Raw genomic sequence first — 17,411 nt, forward strand, 5'->3', positions numbered from 1 at the left:
GAAAGTTTAGGTTATATATTAGACAGTTTTTGTTGTGAGGGTGGTGAGACCCTGTCCCAGGGTGCCCAGGGAGGCTGTGGCTGCCCCAACCCTGGCAGTGTTCACAGCCCGGTTGGATGAGCCTTGAGCAACCTGCTCTGGTGGGAGGTGTCCCTGCCCAGGGCAGGGCTTGGGGCTGGGGGAGCTCTGAGCTCCATTCCAACCCCTAAATTCTATGATTCTGTGATGCTCAAGGGTCCCTTCCAGCTCTGGTGATTCTGTGATCTTGTTTGAGTTTGTTTTATAATGTCTCCTGTAGTGCTGCTGGTGCAGCAGTACCAGCTGGCAGGGATAAGTTGGCAGACTTCATGATAGTCAGATGAAGTGACTTTTGCCCTGCCCACATTACCCATTGCTGCAGTAGCAGTGGCTGTGCCAGTGCAGGATCAAGAAAGGGTATGAAGCTCTTTCTCAGCTTGTTGGCTGTAGATTTCCATGTACTCATAGTCACTAGTAACTATTTGACACTTGTCCTTGTGCTGTGGTATAATTTGGATATTTTCCATGATATTTTGGTTGCCTTTGAATTTGGAACAGATACACAGGCTCAGAGCACTAGCAGTGCTGTCAGTTTTCCAACACCTTGTGTTTTTCTCAAGGTCCCAGTGCCTGGAACCATTACTGTCTGGGTTCAAAATCTCTTCAAATACATTTCTAGTCTTAAGAGGGGCCTGTTCAGTGATTTATTGGTAGGGATTACTAAAAGGTTGTGGTTGGCAAAGCTCAATTTTCTTGTACAGATTAATCGTTATTTTGGTGTCATTAGAACCCCACCAAGAGCAATTTTTAAGCCAGCTGCTAATTGCCTTTGAGAACAAATTAACCAGTTATCTAAAGACTTGTAAACTGTAGGATAGAAAATACAGAAATTCTGCTAGTTAATATAACATGTTATAATCTGATAAAGATTTGCAGCAGAGAAATTTTGTGTCTATTCAGGACTAGCTTCCTGCAAGCTTTTTTTTTCCCCTCGGGGTCCATGGCATATCTGTGCCCTGCGTGTGTTTGTGGTGACCATTATGGAGATAAGCAGAAGTGGATTAGATTCCCACTCTGTTTCTTCATGCCCCAAACAGGCTGTGTGCACCTTTGAAGCCTGTCTTTGTGCCTGGGCTCAGGCTGTGCCTCAGCACAGCTTCAAACAAAGCCAGGACTGGTTGCTGTGGCAGCAGTGGAGCTCCTGCAGCTCATTTTCCCATTGACTGATGCCTTACATCCCTACACCCAGTGGCCTAAATCCTTCTGCTCCTCCTCTTTATCAGGGGCTCAGCAACATGAACATGAAATATATAGACAGCCCTTGATGGACAGGGCTGGTTTGCATCTCCCTAGTCTTCAGTTTCTGGAAGGCTTGTAGAAAATTCATTTTGGGCTCTCTATTCAGCAGATGAGTTGAGTTGTCAGAGGGGAGATAGATGGGCAAGATGACAAGATAGACAAGATGACAGCACCAGCATCATTTCTTTTGGACACTTGGTGATAAAGCAAATAAACTGGTACAGATTACCAAGGGAGGTCATGGATTCTCCTCACTGCAGATATTCCAGACCCCTCTGGACACAGCCCTGAGCCATGAGCTCTAGGCTGGCCCTGCTGGAGTAGGGAGGTGAGACCAATGACCCACTGTGGTCCCTTCCAACCTCACTGATTCTGTGAAACTGGTGTAAGAAACTTGCTTGTTGCTGCTATGTGGCAGGTCCATGAGACATGAAAGTCATTTGGCCCTTAAGGTCGTTCAGTTGCTTGAGTGAAGCAGGTGGATGGTCCTGCAGTTGTGGTCCTCATCAGAAAATTGCCTCCACTCTTAGCACTAATTGATCAATTCATTAGAGGTGCTGAAGAGACCGATCTCATCTCATGCTCCTTATCCTAAGCAGGGCTGATGGAGCAATCAGAGTCAAAACAGGAGAGCCTCATCCAGTTAGGGTAAGCACAGGAGGATCATCGTGATGAGTTACGACAGCCTGTAATTCCCTTCAGCTCCCTACAGATCCTGGTAGATACCAGACACCTTGTGCCAAATGTGTTCCATTCGCTGCCTTCTAATACTGCCATAATTTTAGAATGCTTCAGCACTGGTTATGGGATTGGATGACTTGCAAAATTCTGTAAACAGTTGGTTTGTAGCTCTCACGTTTTCAGCAACTTGGAAACTCGAATGGTGGTTGTTTATGGGGACTGTTTGCAAAGGCAGCTTGGATTCCAGCAGCTCCTGTGCTGAAGGTGCAGCCTCTGTGTGTGTTGTCTGCATCTGCATCGAGCCCAAATGAGGTGGGAATGGTACCAATTATGACTTTTCTTCGTTTTGCAGGGTGATCAGACAGCACTGCACCGGGCTGCTGTGGTGGGGAACACCGACATCATAGCAACTCTCATCCAAGAGGGCTGTGCTTTGGACAGGCAAGACAAGGTAACAGGCTAAAGTTATAGTTTGTAGTCCTGAGTAAGTGTCTGATGCTTTGCAAGTAATTGTGCATTGGACAAAGCTGGACACAGCCCTGAGCCATGAGCTCTGGGCTGGCCCTGCTGGAATAGGGAGGTGGGACCAATGACCCACCGTGGTCCCTTCCATCCTAACTGATCCTGGGATTGGAACAGTTGCATTGATAAAAAAAAGGTTGTACCATCTCTTTAATATAAACTGCTGATTTAGTTTTTGGTTTAAAGAGTTTGTTCTCAGCTCAGAAAGGGATGAACTGAAGCCATGTACAACCATACTGTGCCCTGTGCAACATGCTCTGCAGTTTCCCATGACTATCCCAGAAAGCTGAGAATTCCAGGCTGTAAGTTGAATTTGGGAGTAAATATAACCAATTCCAACTCCCAAACAAAACTAGTAACAATATTTTTACCCTCTTCTTAAAAAAATAAAAGAGAAAATAAGCTAATAAGAAAGGAAAAATACATTTTAAGCGACAGATGAGGCTCAGAGCTGTCGTGTTCCGAACGTGTCGTTACTCTGCTCGTGGACACAAGACATTAACCTTCTCCTCCTGGGTGTGCTCCTCAGGATGGGAACACTGCTCTCCACGAAGCTTGTTGGCATGGATTCAGCCAGTCTGCCAAAGTGCTCGTTAAAGCAGGAGCCAACGTTCTTGCCAAGAACAAGGTGAGACCCATGTGGGAGGAGCTCTCAGTTCTGGTGTGAGGTGGCTGATTCTCAGAGCTGGAGGTTTTTGGCCATGGCATTTCTCAGCAGGTGGGGGGCTCTTTTTTTTTTTTTTTTTTTGCATCTCTCACGCCTGGATGGTTCATCCAGAGGCATTAGGAAAGTCGTATTTTGACAGCTGACGCAGGAGAAACTCAATAGCCCATTGAATGATGCCTTAGTTACAGCTGAGGAACACTGCCATCCCTGTGGAAATCTCCATGGAGCTCTAAGTTCTACCAAGGAGCTCCACTGTGATTGGTGTGACTTGAAATGGAACTGAACTGTACTAATAGGAAAATGGCTTTGAAAATCCGTTTTATTCCAGAAATCAAATGACCAAGGAATGTAAACCACAGAGGGGGAAGAAAAAGTGTATATTTTGGAATGGCCTTGAGCTGAGCCAGGGCAGAGTCAGATTGGATGTGAGGGGAAATGTTTTCCCTGTTGTGGTGTTGAGGCCCTGGGATATTGCCCAGGGAGGTGGTGCAGTCACCATCCCTGGAGGTGTTTCAGAGGTGTCTGATGTGGCACTGGAGGATCTGGGTTAGGGTTTGGGGGTTCCAGCAGTGACAGGTTAGTGATTGGACTCAATTTTTGAGGTCTCCTCCAACCTTGAGGATTCTATGATTCTATTAGCAAGTCTCTTCCCAAAATCTTGCCATGAACCTGGATTATGTTCCTTTTGGTATTTGTTATACCTTGAGAGCCATTTCTATGATTAGCAAGTCTCTTCCCAAAATCTTGCCATGAACCTGGATTATGTTCCTTTTGGTATTTGTTATACCTTGAGAGCCATTTAGAGGAAAGAATAACAAAGCAGCAGGGTTTGGTTCCACTCTAATTGTGAGAGCTATGGGACACTTGAATTCACTAATCCGAAGTTAATGGAATAGTGTAGGAAATGTTGGCAGCAGCCTGTGAGCAAGTCTCTTCCCAAAATCTTGCCATGAACCTGGATTATGTTCCTTTTGGTATTTGTTATACCTTGAGAGCCATTTAGAGGAAAGAATAACAAAGCAGCAGGGTTTGGTTCCACTCTAATTGTGAGAGCTATGGGACACTTGAATTCACTAATCCGAAGTTAATGGAATAGTGTAGGAAATGTTGGCAGCAGCCTGTGGTGTGGGGGGAGTCAGGGTTTGGATTCTGTGCTGGGTCAGGTCACAGCTGGCACTGTGCCCTCCAGGACAGGCGAGAGGACTTGGGGATGGGTTTGGGGCATCTCTGAGCAGTTTTGGTAAATATGTCTCTACAACAACAGCTGAAAGGGGCTGGGAAGAAAGGAGACAGCTGGCCAAAGCCTAAGGTGTAGGGGCCCATTCCCTGGGCATAGTGTTTCTGTATGTGCACTATATAACCATCTGTTTGTACAGTTGTGGTGATTTGTGCTCTGTAATTACAGGATCTTCGATATTGTTTCATGCATATTCCTTCTTTTACGTTGTTTAAAGGACTGATTTTTATCCTCTGTGATTTTTTTTTTTTTTTTTTTTTTTTTTTTTTTTTTTTTTTTTTTTTTTTTTTTTTTTTTTTTTTTTTTTTTTTTTTTTTTTTTTTTTTTTTTTTTTTTTTTTTTTTTTTTTTTTTTTTTTTTGCTGTGATGTTCACCTAGATTTGTATCAAAGGTACTGTGGAAAACTGACTATAAAGGCAAAACTCTAAACTCTTGTGAGCCATTCTGCTCCTATCCTGGATGCACTTGTCTATGTGTGTACATGTACTTCTGTACAAAGAAGTGAGATGCAGGTCTGGTTATCCTGCATGCTTGGATGCCTCAGGGACTTAGAAGGTTTAGCTTACAATCCAGCATAAGTCAACTGGAGACAGCACCTCTGGGAAAATATGTGCACAGAATAGCTCAGCAGGGTTGGTGGCTGAAATATGACTGGAAACCTTTAATACTCTGTGAGCTGCTCCTGTGCTGGTCTTTGATGTCTTACCCACACAGTCCTCTCCCTTTGCCTTTCACTCTCTGGGTGGCTTTTAATGGACAATCTATTCTCAGGAGCTGCAGAAAAAAATGTGGGAATCATGCATGCTTGCACGTGCTTTTACCCCTTTTGACTTCCAGAAAAATGAAGAGCCTAAGTCTACTTAATCCCCAAATAGTTTCTCTGGTCTCTCAGCTTTTTATGTTGCTGATGGCAAGACATAATCATTCTGACAGCTCTTCTGGCAGCCAGGGCTGAGTGCCCTGTGCAGGAGCATCCCTTGTGCTTATACCTGCAGATAGATGGGACAGATATTGGCTGCTGGGTGTGCCTAACCCTGTGAAGCAACAGAAGACAGGAGGGATTTGGCTCTAGTTTCTGTAACTCCTGGGTAATATCACCTGAGCAGCTGTATTCCTCCTGTGTGGCCATCACCCTGGAGATGCAGTTTAATTTCAGTCAAGTTGTCTTTATAAAAGCTCTTCTGCTCTGGTAGATCATCCAGTGAGATCAGTTTAGTCTTCTTTTTAGGTTATAGACTCACCAAGGTTGGAGGAGACCTCTAAGATCATCGAGTCCAAGCATTGGACTTTGGGTTTGGGTGGCTTTTTATCCCCCTTCTCATCTTGGCTGGAGTCTGATGTGCTTTCTGAACATCAGAGCTTGTTGATGGGCTAAAATCTGTATCCTGCCCAGTGAGAGCACCTACAGAGCAGCCAGACCTAGAGCTGGTTGGTGTTACAGTCATAAGGAGACAGGAGCTGTGAGGCTTGTCTGCCTAAAATACCCTGCAGCAGTGGTGAGCAGCACTGTGTGAGATCAGAGATGCTGTGCCATGGCAGTGAGTTTCTCTGTGTGTGAAGTTTTGCTTTTTTTAATGACTTTGTCCAATTTCTAAATATGGCCTTTCTGTTTTGCTGTCTTTCTCTAAGGCAGGTAACACACCTCTTCACTTGGCTTGCCAGAACAGCCACTCCCAGAGTACTCGTGTGCTGTTACTTGGAGGCTCTCGAGCAGACCTCAAAAATAATGTGAGTTTTGAAAAGAACATGTTCATTTTGTGTGTGTGGCTTTGTTTTAGCTATGTTGCTTTTACTTGTAGAAAGGCTTTTAAGCTGTGATTTTTAGTGTAAGTTACATTGGCCAACCAGTGTACACATCATGTACAGGGATGTCTTTGACAGGGCTGAGTGATGTACCCATCTCTTGGACAGGGGCGAAGAGCCAAAGGGGTTTGAGCTGTTGCACAGACTGAGGCAGCTGATCCTTTGCTGCTTTTTGGGGTCCTGGTAATGGGCACAAATTGAAGGAGGGAAATTGAGGTTAGATGTTAGGCAGAAGTTTTGCCTGTTCTGGTGGTGAGACCCTGTCCCAGGGTGCCCAGGGAGGCTGTGGCTGCCCCAACCCTGGCAGTGTTCACAGCCAGGTTGGATGAGCCTTGAGCAACCTGCTCTGGTGGGAGGTGTCCCTGCCCAGGGCAGGGCTTGGGGCTGGGTCAGCTCTAAGCTTCATCCCAACCCCTAAAATCCTGTGATTTTATAATTCCAGTATTGCCCATCAGTGGTTAATGAATCCATGCCCCCAGCTCTTGCTAACCTTCCCATGGCAGCAGGTTTTGTACTGCAGATCAGACAGCATTGCTGTTCATGGAGGTGTGTGGCATTTCCTGCTCTTTCTGGTTTAACTGGACTCTTTTATCCCTGAACACCATGACAAGTGTGGTGCTCTCTCCCTGTGACTACGTGCTCAGAGCTTTGTTTCTGTTTGCAGGCAGGAGATACCTGTCTGCATGTGGCTGCTCGTTATAATCACTTGCCCATCATTAGGGTGCTGCTCAGTGCTTTCTGTTCTGTCCATGAAAAGAACCAGGTCAGTGCATGAACCTCATTGTGACTCTGTGCCCTTTGCATATGGCCAGTTGTTGGGAAGAGGGATCCCTCCCCAAGGGATCCCACTTCACTCTGTGTTCCACTGTACCACCAAATGCTTATGAGAAGCCTCAAAGTAATGGCACCTCAGTGGTTTATTATTTTGCCATCACATTTGCATCATTTCTTTAGAGCATTGCTTATTTATGAGGGGGTTGAATGATCTTATGGGCCATTACAGAGACATTGGGAAGCACAACTCACACTTAGATGCTACAGAAGGGTGAATTCCTCTGGAATATTTGCAGCATTTTGCAGTAGGGAGAATTAAAAGGGCATAAAAGTGTGCTCTAAATTCAAAGTGATGATCAGTCCAGCCTAGGGATAATCATCCACAGTTGTTTTATAGAGAAGTTAAGTGATTGCTGGTAGCTTCATTGGGTGGTAGAAGGGAATAAATTTATACACTAAAATGTGTTCTATCTGATAAATAAATAGATTATGTGGTGCTTAATCACATTTTCTCGTGTTCCTGGGAAATTTTCCACGTATGGTTGAGGATCATAAAGGTGTTTTCTGATCTGTACATTTAATCTTTCCTTCGCTGTGAGATGTCACAGCAAACAAAATTGGGCTTCAGCATGTTGAATTCACTACAGAATTTTATTTGGAAATGAGTTTCTTTAACTTGCAAAATGAGCTGCTGAATATTAAGAGCAGCTGATGTGAACCTGGCCCAGAGAGATATTCCTTTCCTTCCTTCATTCCCCAGCACTACATGGAGCTGTTCCATGTTTGTGTAAGGATTTGATTTAGGGATACACCTCTAAGTGAGCAACAAACAGTAGGTAACCACTAGTCCTGAGGAGATCTAACTTCCTGAAGGCAAAATGCAGGGCAAGGGGGACAGAAGGGCATTGTAGACACATCTGGTCTCCCCTGAAAGGTGCTGGCTCTGAGTGCTCAAACCTGATCACAGCTGTCCTCACCTCACTGCACCAGGACAAGGCAGGGCAGAGTGTTAGTGCTGGACCTGGATTGCCTCCTGGCTTGGGTTCAAAATCTGCTTTTCCTGAGGAATCTTGTGAAGAGAACACCAACCACTTTACTGCTGGTGCTTATCTGATCAGTTCTGAGTAATGTGATACATAACCACCTGCACACCAAATAATCAAACCTGGGAAAGAGAAAGAGAGGAGGTCGTGGTGGGAAAACTGGTTCTGCCCTCAGATGTCATATCTGTTGGCTGGAGGTACAGCTGGGCTCTCTCAAGCTGCATCAGGTGTCACTTGGGTTAGTTCAATGCTGGAGTAATTCCTTGCCTCCTCCTGTCCCCATCCTCCCAGTCCTGCTTTTTTCAATGTTTTTTTTTATTGACCAGGCCTTATTTAAGCTTGGCTGTTGCATCACTGGAAGATTGCCCGGGCAGTTGGTGGAGTCACCATCCCTGGAGGTGTTTCAGAGGTGTCTGATGTGGCACTGGAGGATCTGGGTTAGGGTTTAGGGGTTCCAGCAGTGACAGGTTCATGGTTGGACTGGATGACCTTAGAGGTCTCCTCCAACCCTGATGATTCCATGATCAGTAAGAGCAGGTTTTTACACCTCTGAGCATCTCTTAGGAAGGTGTGAATTCTGCAGGGTGAGAGCCAAGGACTTGTGTTCATGAGTTGGTCTTCTTCTTTCTGACTTGCAGGCAGGGGACACTGCACTCCATGTGGCTGCTGCCCTGAATCACAGGAAGGTGGTGAAGCTGCTGCTGGAGGCAGGGGCTGATGCATCCGTGGTCAACAATGTAAGATGGACATGGAGTTCCTTCAAAATTCTTCATAGTCTTGATGTTAAGTGTTGAGTTATATCTGGGTAAATGAAGCAGTTAGTCACTTTTCTTCACAGAGTGTGTACTGAACGTGGGTGGAGAAATTCCAGTAGCTTGTGTTTTGAAGGAAATGCTGTTTTCTTTTTCCTCCCAGGCAGGTCAGACTCCTCTAGAGGTTGCCAGACAGCACAATAACCCCGAGGTTGCACTGCTCCTGACTAAAGCATCACAGGTATGTTACACATCTTTCCCCAGCACACACACACATGGAGCTGAGGCCAATTAACCATGGGAGGCCAAATCCCCTGCTCCTTCCCTTCTCTGGGGAAGGTGCCTACATTTCTGCTGGCACTGTGGGTTGACCTCAGCTCTACTGCTGAAAAGCCTTTCAGCCCCCAAGACCAGCAAGGTGTGCAGATTAAACGTCAGCATTAAGTGCTGTCAGAGGTCATAGAATCATAGAATTTCAGGGGGTGGAATGGAGCTGAGAGCTCTCCCAGCCCCAACCCCTGCCCTGGGCAGGGACACCTCCCACCAGAGCAGGTTGCTCAAGGCTCAGCCAACCTGGCTGTGAACACTGCCAGGGTTGGGGCAGCCACAGCCTCCCTGGGCACCCTGGGACAGGGTCTCACCACCAGAACAGGCAAAACTTCTGCCTAACATCCAACCTCAATTTCCCTCCTTCAATTTGTGCCCACTGCCCCTTGTGCTGTCCCTGCAGCTCCTAACACAGATCCCTCTGCAGCTTCCCTGGAGCCCCTTCAGCTCCTGCAAGGTGCTCTGAGCTCTCCACACAACCTTCTCTTCTCCAGGCTCAACAGCCCCAACTCCCTCAGCCTGTGCTCACAGGGAGATGCTCTAGTGCTCTGAGCAGCTCTGTGGCCTCCTCTGCACTTGCTCCAATTGTTCCATGCCCTCCTTATATTGAGGCACCAGAACTGTGTGCAGTAAACTGCACTTTTTCCATTGCCCTTTAGACAGAGATGGAAAAGATCTATTTATTCCTTGGCTTCTGTGGTAGGAAGGAGCATGACATCACTGAGTAACAGTGTGATCTGCCTTCAGGTCTCGCGCTTCAACCGTGGGAGAAGCCTGAGGAAGAAGAGAGAGAGACTGAAGGAGGAAAGACGAGCTCAGTCAGTGCCACGGGATGAAGTTGTGCAGAGCAAGGTACAGCCTGGCATTACTAGATGGATCTGGTCTGGGGAGGGAGTGTCAGTAGAGCCCATAGGACTCAAGTCAGTTTGGAGCCATCACTGGTGCATGGTGCAGCAGCTGCCCTGGCAGCGTGTCATGCTTTGCTGCTAAAGAGTTTCCCCCTCACATGTGCAGAGCAGCTTCAAACTGGGCAATAGGTGAAGAAGCTTCTTTTCCTCATCTCTGCACCTGCTGTGAGCTCTCTGTCTGTGCTCTGAGCAGGGCAGTGTCTCAGCTGCTGACGACACACCGAGCAGTGAGCAGCCCCCACAGAGGAAGAACAATCTCAAGGATGAACACCGGTCAACCTCACCAGATCCCAAAGGGAAGAAGAGCAAAAAGAAGAAGCCAAAGGAAAAGGTATCAGCAGATTTCAAACAGAGGGATGGGGTAGCTGTTGGGCTGGTGTGTCAGTGGGTCAGGGCAGCAGCCTCACCATGCTCACGGGGCAGAGGTAATAGTCAGGTAAACTCAATTTTTGCTGTGATTGTCACAATTGTCTTGTTTCCACCAGGAATAGTTTAGCAAGGGGCTCATCACTAGGGCAAACATTGTATTTCATGCAGGTTTCAGCCCTCTCGGACCCCATCTCCCCAGCTGACCAGCAGACACTCCCTCAGCCCCAGCACAACGTGCCCAAGCGCAGAAGCAAACATCACTGCTCCCCTCCACCCCCTCCCCACGAGGTCAGAGCCTACCAGCTGTACACCCTGTACCGAGGAAAGGATGGGAAGGTGATGCAGGTGAGCCAGGCACTGCCTGCCCGTGTGGAGGGGAACATGGGAGCAGCACGTGGAACTGGGGGACAGTTAGGCAACAGGTAGAAAATATCAGAGAATCATGGAATTTTAAGGGTTGGAGCTCAGGGATCATCCAGCCCCAACCCCTGCCCTGAGCAGGGACACCTCCCACCAGAGCAGGTTGCTCAAGGCTCATCCAACCTGGCTGGGAACACTGCCAGGGTTGGGGCAGCCACAGCCTCCCTGGGCACCCTGGGACAGGGTCTCACCACCAGAACAGGCAAAACTTCTGCCTAACATCTAACCTCAATTTCCCTCCTTCAATTTGTGCCCATTGCCCCTTGTGCTGTCCCTGCAGCTCCTAACACAGATCCCTCTGCAGCTTCCCTGGAGCCCCTTCAGGTCCTGGAAGGTGCTCTGAGGTCTCCACACAACCTTCTCTTCTCCAGGCTCAACAGCCCCAACTCCCTCAGCCTGTGCTCACAGGGAGATGCTCCAGTGCTCTGAGCAGCTCTGTGGCCTCCTCTGCACTTGCTCCAACACTTCCATAATATGTTCAATTAACTGCACTTTCAGGGGCATGAAATCCTGACTGTGCATTTCTTTTCCTTGTTTGGGCTTCAGGTGCATTTTGGCCTGAAGTCTGGCAAACAATAAGCAGGTTTTGTGCCTGTGTACCTTCTTTTACTTAAGTAGTTTTGATCTACAAAGTATTTCCTATTTTTGGAGATAAGGTACGAACAGTGATGGGAAATGACACCAGAACTTTTATTATTTACTTTGAAACGTTATGATTTGTGACAGGAAATGGAAAGAGCTTTGCCAAGGGAAATAAAAGGGAGCAGTGTGTGAGCACTGAACCTTACTACCTCAACCAAGAGCTTGAGTAAGCTCAGTAGATTTTGTTTCAGCTCTTTCTGTTTACTGCAACTTGTCTTTGGGGATTCTAGGATTACTAGGGCAGGATCTGTACTGAAACTGGTTCACAAATAAACCTGGAGTTACTCCTGTGCATTTATTCCATTTTGGAGACTGATATTTTAGTCAGATGATTATACAATTAATTACCAGTAGACATTTATAAGACAGCATGAACAGTCAGCAAATTACCCTGCAGATGTCTGTACTGTTGTTTTCCTAATGTCCTCCTGTACCCACAGGAGGTCTATCCTTTCATACAGCCATCCACCAGCTCTCCTCAGTCCCTTGCTGTAGGTAAGGAATTCAGCAGGTTCTGGGGATCATTCAAGTCAGACTTCAAAGGTTTTACTTGGCTGTATTTTCCAACCTCTCTATGTAATGCTTGAGAAGTTTCCAGCCAGGGGCACTGCAGGATTATCCTCACCAGGGAGGATGGAGGAGCTCTGTGTTAAAAGGAGTCTGTGCCCCTGGGGATCCAATGGTAGGAGGATGGGCCATAGGAAGGATTTGTGGAGCAGAGAGAGGTGCAGAGAGCAGACAGGACTTGTATCCAAATCTCTTCTGTTCACAGGATTAGCTTAATAGAACTAGACTCCCATATAGTATTTCCTGAAATACATGACACTCCTCCCTTCCTTTCTGCTTTATTTTTTGCTTGTCTGTCTTCTTTGCTGCCCTCAGGCCCTGAATAGCAAACATAATTTCTTAAGTACATGTATTTCTGAAGCTTTCTTTAGTGCTCAGCAAACCACCCACCTCTGCCTGCCAAGGGAACAACCCCCAGTTTGAGACACTGCTGCAGGGCCAAAGGAGGAGGGGAGGCTCCTCTGCAGGAATCCACACTGCTGAGTGTTGGGCTGTGTCCACCTAAATCAGATCAACCCTCTGCTACTCTCTGCTTTTTCCACTAACAGCCTGTTTGCTACTGTGAGATACTGTCAGGCAGGTGAGGTGCAGCACAGAAGAGCCCAAGGCTGACTCAAGGAGGCTGTGGTGATGTTCCAAGTCTGCTGAGAGGACAATGGGATGAAGAAAGTAATTGTGTTACTCCTTCCAGGCACCGATAAATGGATGTCGTTGTGAGCCCCTGATAAACAGACTGGAGAACCAGCTGGAGGCAACAGTGGAAGAGATAAAAGCTGAGTTTGGGACAGTACAAGATAAGATGAATATGAAACTGGGCCAGATGGAAAGCAAAACTCAACATCAAGTAAGAACATGACCCAGAGCTCTGCCTGCCCATCTGACTATTAGAAACATAGCCTAAGTTTAATGAATATTTTCATTGCCATGATTTATTGATTACTTCTTGTGTTGCAAAAACAAACCTGAGATCTAACACTCAAGTCCAGGGAGCTGTGACATTCCACAGGGATTTAGTGTTGCAAACTAGGGCCTTGAGAAAACCCATGCTCAATGTGTTAATGCTTCTTTAGACAATGAATCTTAAGGCCCTGAGCCATTAAGAGGGAATGAAGACAGTCCTAGAGCTGATCTGCAAAAATCCCTCCCTGGCAGGGAGTTGCAGAGAGCCAGGAGGTCACCCCTGAGCCTCTTCTCCAGGCTGACCAACCCAACTCCCTCAGCCCTTGCCCATGTGCTCTGCCCTTTGCTGCCCTCGTTGCCCTTGGCTGGACTCGCTCAGTGCCTCAATGGCCTTTGGGCAGTGAGTGCCCAAAGCTGAGCACAGCACTGAGCTGGGACCTCCCCAGTGCCCAGTGCAGGGGGATGACACTGCCCTAGTGCTGCTGCCACACTCTGCTGAGCCAGGACAAGGTGCCCTTGGCCTCCTTGGCCACCTGTGCACACTCTTGGCTCCCACTGAGCTGTGCCACCAGCACTGCCAAGGCCCTTTGGGACCAACACCTCTGTCCCCACTGCTCCCCCAGCCTGGAGCTGCATGGGCTGTTGTGTGCCAAGGGCAGCACCAGCTCTGAGCCTCACTGACCCTCATGCAGTGTCCTCAGCCACTGATCCAGTCACTCCAGGTCTCTCTGTAGAGCTTTCCTACCCTCAGGCAGATCCACACTCACACCCAGCTCAGTGTCTCTGCCCATTCCCTGAGGGTTCACTCAATCCCTGTCGAGTTAACAGTGTTCCTAGAAAGGGAGACTGATTGTACTTTGCCTTACAAGGTTCACAGATGGGAGTTCTGTTTAGTTTTTAACATGACCATCTCAGCTGATCCGTGTTTTTCCCCCAGCTCCGTGTTCTGGACAAGCTGATGGCTGAGCGTTTGTCAGCAGAGAGAACAGAGTGTCTGCAGCGCCTGCAGCAGCACACAGAGCTGGAAAAGAACGAGGGCGAGAAGCGACAGGTAGGGATGAAACAGCCACTCCCTGTTAGCTCTGCTTAAGGGTTTCTTTCCAGCAGGCAGAGAATATTAGAATCACAGAACCATCAAGGTTGGAGGAGACCTCTAAGATCATCAAGTCCAACCATTAACCTGTCACTGCTGGAACCCCCAAACCAGATCCTCCAGTGCCACATCACACACCTGTTAATACTGGAGACATATCCACTGAAAAAGGCAAAAGAGGTTCAAGGACCAAATTACTCCTATCCACCACCTTGATCTGTCAACCGTTTCACCCTAGAAATGAGGAATGTGACATCCAGTCCCACTGTTGTAGTTTCATTTGCTATGCCTCAAGTGTGGGATCTGTAACAAAACAGTGTTTTCCTAACACAGTGTTTTGCAAAAACTTCCCACTGCTAAATTTGTCCCTGTTTGTTCTTTTGCTTCACTAGAGGACACCTGCAGGAACATCTGCACATAGTAACAAAGGCTAAGATCTGTGTTGCTCCTTTTACTTCTCATCCCTTTACTTGTGGGCCCTGGGAATCTCTCCCTTCTTTTCACTCTGATCTTTTTTTCCCCCTATGTTAAAAGGCTGCAGTTCTTCCCTCAGATGTTAGCAACAGGACACCATCTCCAGGCTCTGCATTACTGCAGTAGGCAAGTTCTTGTCCTGTGCTTGTCTAACCAGCAGTACAGGAATAACTGCTCCCATGGAGATCCAGCTCTTGCCTTCCTGGCTTCTGCAAAAACTCACCATTTAAGAATGCTAGGAAATGTGTTTCTCCACTCACACAGGCAAATTTAAAACACAGTTCTTTTGCTCATTATTGGTGTTTTTCCAAGCATTGAGAAATACACCCTGTGCTAGCAAAATGTCCTAAGATCTTCTAAGACCATTCCAAAGTCATGCTAAGAGATTGGTAGCTGTGACAGTCCTACCAACCAAGATACTTTGGCCTAACAGCCACAAAACACTTTTCTCCAAAAAGAAGTACTTACCAAACTAAGACAGCTTTAGTTTTTGTTTCATCCTAAGAGATAGAAGTCTTATACTTGCTTCTGAAGGTCTAGGCTTGTGCTCCATCTCCTTGTGATCTCCATCTAAGAAAAAAGCTGCTGGAGTGATGAATCAGGTGGCATTAATTATCAGTATCAGCTGTTCCTGCTCTGTTGGGTCTAATTGGAAACTACTGGAAAACTTGAATTGGGCTTTACTAAACACATTGACTAAGTGTCCTTGTGCCTAGCAGGGCCTGACCTAGATTCATGATGTCATATGAACGTGAGGATGAAAGAGCTGCTTGTGTTTTAAATTATTTAAATGCCTCTGCAGCTGACACTGCTTCAGCCCCTGGTAGTGATTTTATCATTTAGTGAGGGGTTTGCCTCTGTCACTGAGTGAACAGAGGAGCAGAGTAAGGTATAAAGCTGTGTCCCAGAATCACAGAATCATAGAATTTTGGGGATGGAATGGAGCTGAGAGCTCACCCAGCCCCAACCCCTGCCCTGGGCAGGGACACCTCCCACCAGAGCAGGTTGCTCAAGGCTCAGCCAGCCTGGCTGTGAACACTGCCAGGGTTGGGGCAGCCACAGCCTCCCTGGGCAACCTGGGACAGTGTCTCACCACCAGAACAGGGAAAACTGTATTCCAGGTGGGTCTCCCAGAGCAGAGCAGAGGGGCAGAATCACCTCCCTTGCCCTGCTGCCCACACTCCTGTGGCTCAGCCCAGGCCTGGCTTGGTCTCTGGGCTGAGCTCACACTGCAGCTCATGGGCAGTTTCTCATCCACTGTCACTCCCAAGTCTTTCTTGTCACTGCTGGTTTCAATTATTTAAGTGTCTAATTTGAATTTCATTCTTAAGAAGCAGCAGCTTTGACCACAAGTGATGTTCCTTGCACTTAGAAAGTGTCATTGTCTGTATGACAAACAAGTCATCCTTGATAGGAGGACTTAAGAGTTGCATTTAAAGTAGGATGTTCCTATCTAAGAAGTGGTAGCTTGGGCTACAGAGCAGCTTTTCATTCACTAATGCCTAGTTCTTCACCTTCTCTGATTTGCAGTCCTCCAAATATTCCCAGTGGCAGCATGCACATCTGTACAGGGAGTCTAAGCCCACAGCTACCCACCTTGCTTCTCTCTGTCCCTGCCGCATGTCCTCAGGAACCACAGGATCTCATTATAGCATCAGCTAATTTACAGTCTCTTTCTCACAGATTTCCTTGGTGGATGAGCTGAAGACTTGGTGCTTGTTGAAGATTCAGAATCTGGAGCTCAAGCTTTCTGGAGATTCCAGGTCATCCAGACCAAAATCAACTTTGTCCACCTGTGAGTCTCTCACTGAGACCTTGGATACTGACAACAACCCCCAGAGTGCCAAGGACTGTAAGGCCAGCCAGGCTGTGCTGCAGTCAGAGGGCTCCCACCAGCATTCCTACATCACTGTTCCAAACAGCCTCTTGGAAGAAGGGGCAAGGAGCAGAGTCCAGATGCCAGAACAGAGCTTTGGGCAGCACTTCTGCATGAAACAAGATGGTGCATCAGGTGCAACCATGTCAGGTACTTCGATGTCATATCCATTCAATGGGGAGCTCATTACCTTGTCTTGATACCACATGTATCAATTCTGGCTGTGTTTTTCCCCATCCATATGCCTAATGTCTTGGGATTTGAATGGGCCACTGGGGATGTTTTGGAATTCCACTGACTCTTCCTGATGCTTCCATGTGTCATTGAAGCCAAGTCATTTGGTGCTCTGAATAACTCTAGGCCCTGGCAGCTTTTGAGGGGTAAAAAGAAATGTGCAGAATGGCCCTGTCTCCACAGCCAGTGGGAATATGCTGTGAGAGTCATGGACTTCTGTAGGATTTATTGTATGTGTCACCTAAACACCATGCAAAGTGAACAGACATCCACATGGATGCCCCATCAGACTACAAAGGCATCCAACAGATCTTGTGGCAGCATGAGTGTGAGCTCTACTGCACTGAACAGTTCAGAAACATCAAAATAGGTTTGATGTTAGGCAGAAGTTTTGCCTGTTCTGGTGGTGAGACCCTGTCCCAGGGTGCCCAGGGAGGCTGTGGCTGCCCCAACCCTGGCAGTGTTCACAGCCAGGTTGGATGAGCCTTGAGCAACCTGCTCTGGTGGGAGGTGTCCCTGCCCAGGGCAGGGCTTGGGGCTGGATGAGCTCTCAGCTCCATTCCAACCCCTAAAATTCTTTGACTCTATGAATGTGTGACCTCTTCAAAATTACTTGGGCTTCAAGTTTTGTAGAAGCTGTGTGGTCATAAACATCAGCAGACATAACCTGCTTTGGGAATCTAGACTGGTCTTTGCTGCACACCCTTCCAATGAAGACATAGAATCACTTGAATGGTTTGGGTTGGAAGAGACCTTAGAGATCATCCAACCCCTGCCCTGGGCAGGGACACCTCCCACCAGATCA

General features: G+C 47.3%; 1 protein-coding gene across 1 annotated transcript in view; it reads left to right on the forward strand.

Moving 5' to 3' along the window:
* Positions 1-2,350: 2,350 nt before the first annotated feature.
* Positions 2,351-17,411, forward strand: part of ANKRD6 (ankyrin repeat domain 6) — a gene marked incomplete at its 5' end in the record, with an annotated part of 16,046 nt that continues 985 nt past the window's right edge. Inside the window, 12 exons of the mRNA XM_009072035.1 lie at positions 2,351-2,449; positions 3,050-3,148; positions 6,054-6,152; positions 6,892-6,990; positions 8,683-8,781; positions 8,960-9,037; positions 9,871-9,975; positions 10,225-10,362; positions 10,569-10,745; positions 12,721-12,873; positions 13,867-13,980; positions 16,180-16,522. Of these exons, the coding sequence (XP_009070283.1) occupies positions 2,351-2,449; positions 3,050-3,148; positions 6,054-6,152; positions 6,892-6,990; positions 8,683-8,781; positions 8,960-9,037; positions 9,871-9,975; positions 10,225-10,362; positions 10,569-10,745; positions 12,721-12,873; positions 13,867-13,980; positions 16,180-16,522 (1,603 nt within the window). The remainder of the gene's footprint in view (positions 2,450-3,049; positions 3,149-6,053; positions 6,153-6,891; positions 6,991-8,682; positions 8,782-8,959; positions 9,038-9,870; positions 9,976-10,224; positions 10,363-10,568; positions 10,746-12,720; positions 12,874-13,866; positions 13,981-16,179; positions 16,523-17,411) is intronic.

The sequence above is a fragment of the Acanthisitta chloris genome, unplaced genomic scaffold (assembly GCF_000695815.1).
Source record: "Acanthisitta chloris isolate BGI_N310 unplaced genomic scaffold, ASM69581v1 scaffold39703, whole genome shotgun sequence".
NCBI lineage: Eukaryota > Metazoa > Chordata > Aves > Passeriformes > Acanthisittidae > Acanthisitta > Acanthisitta chloris.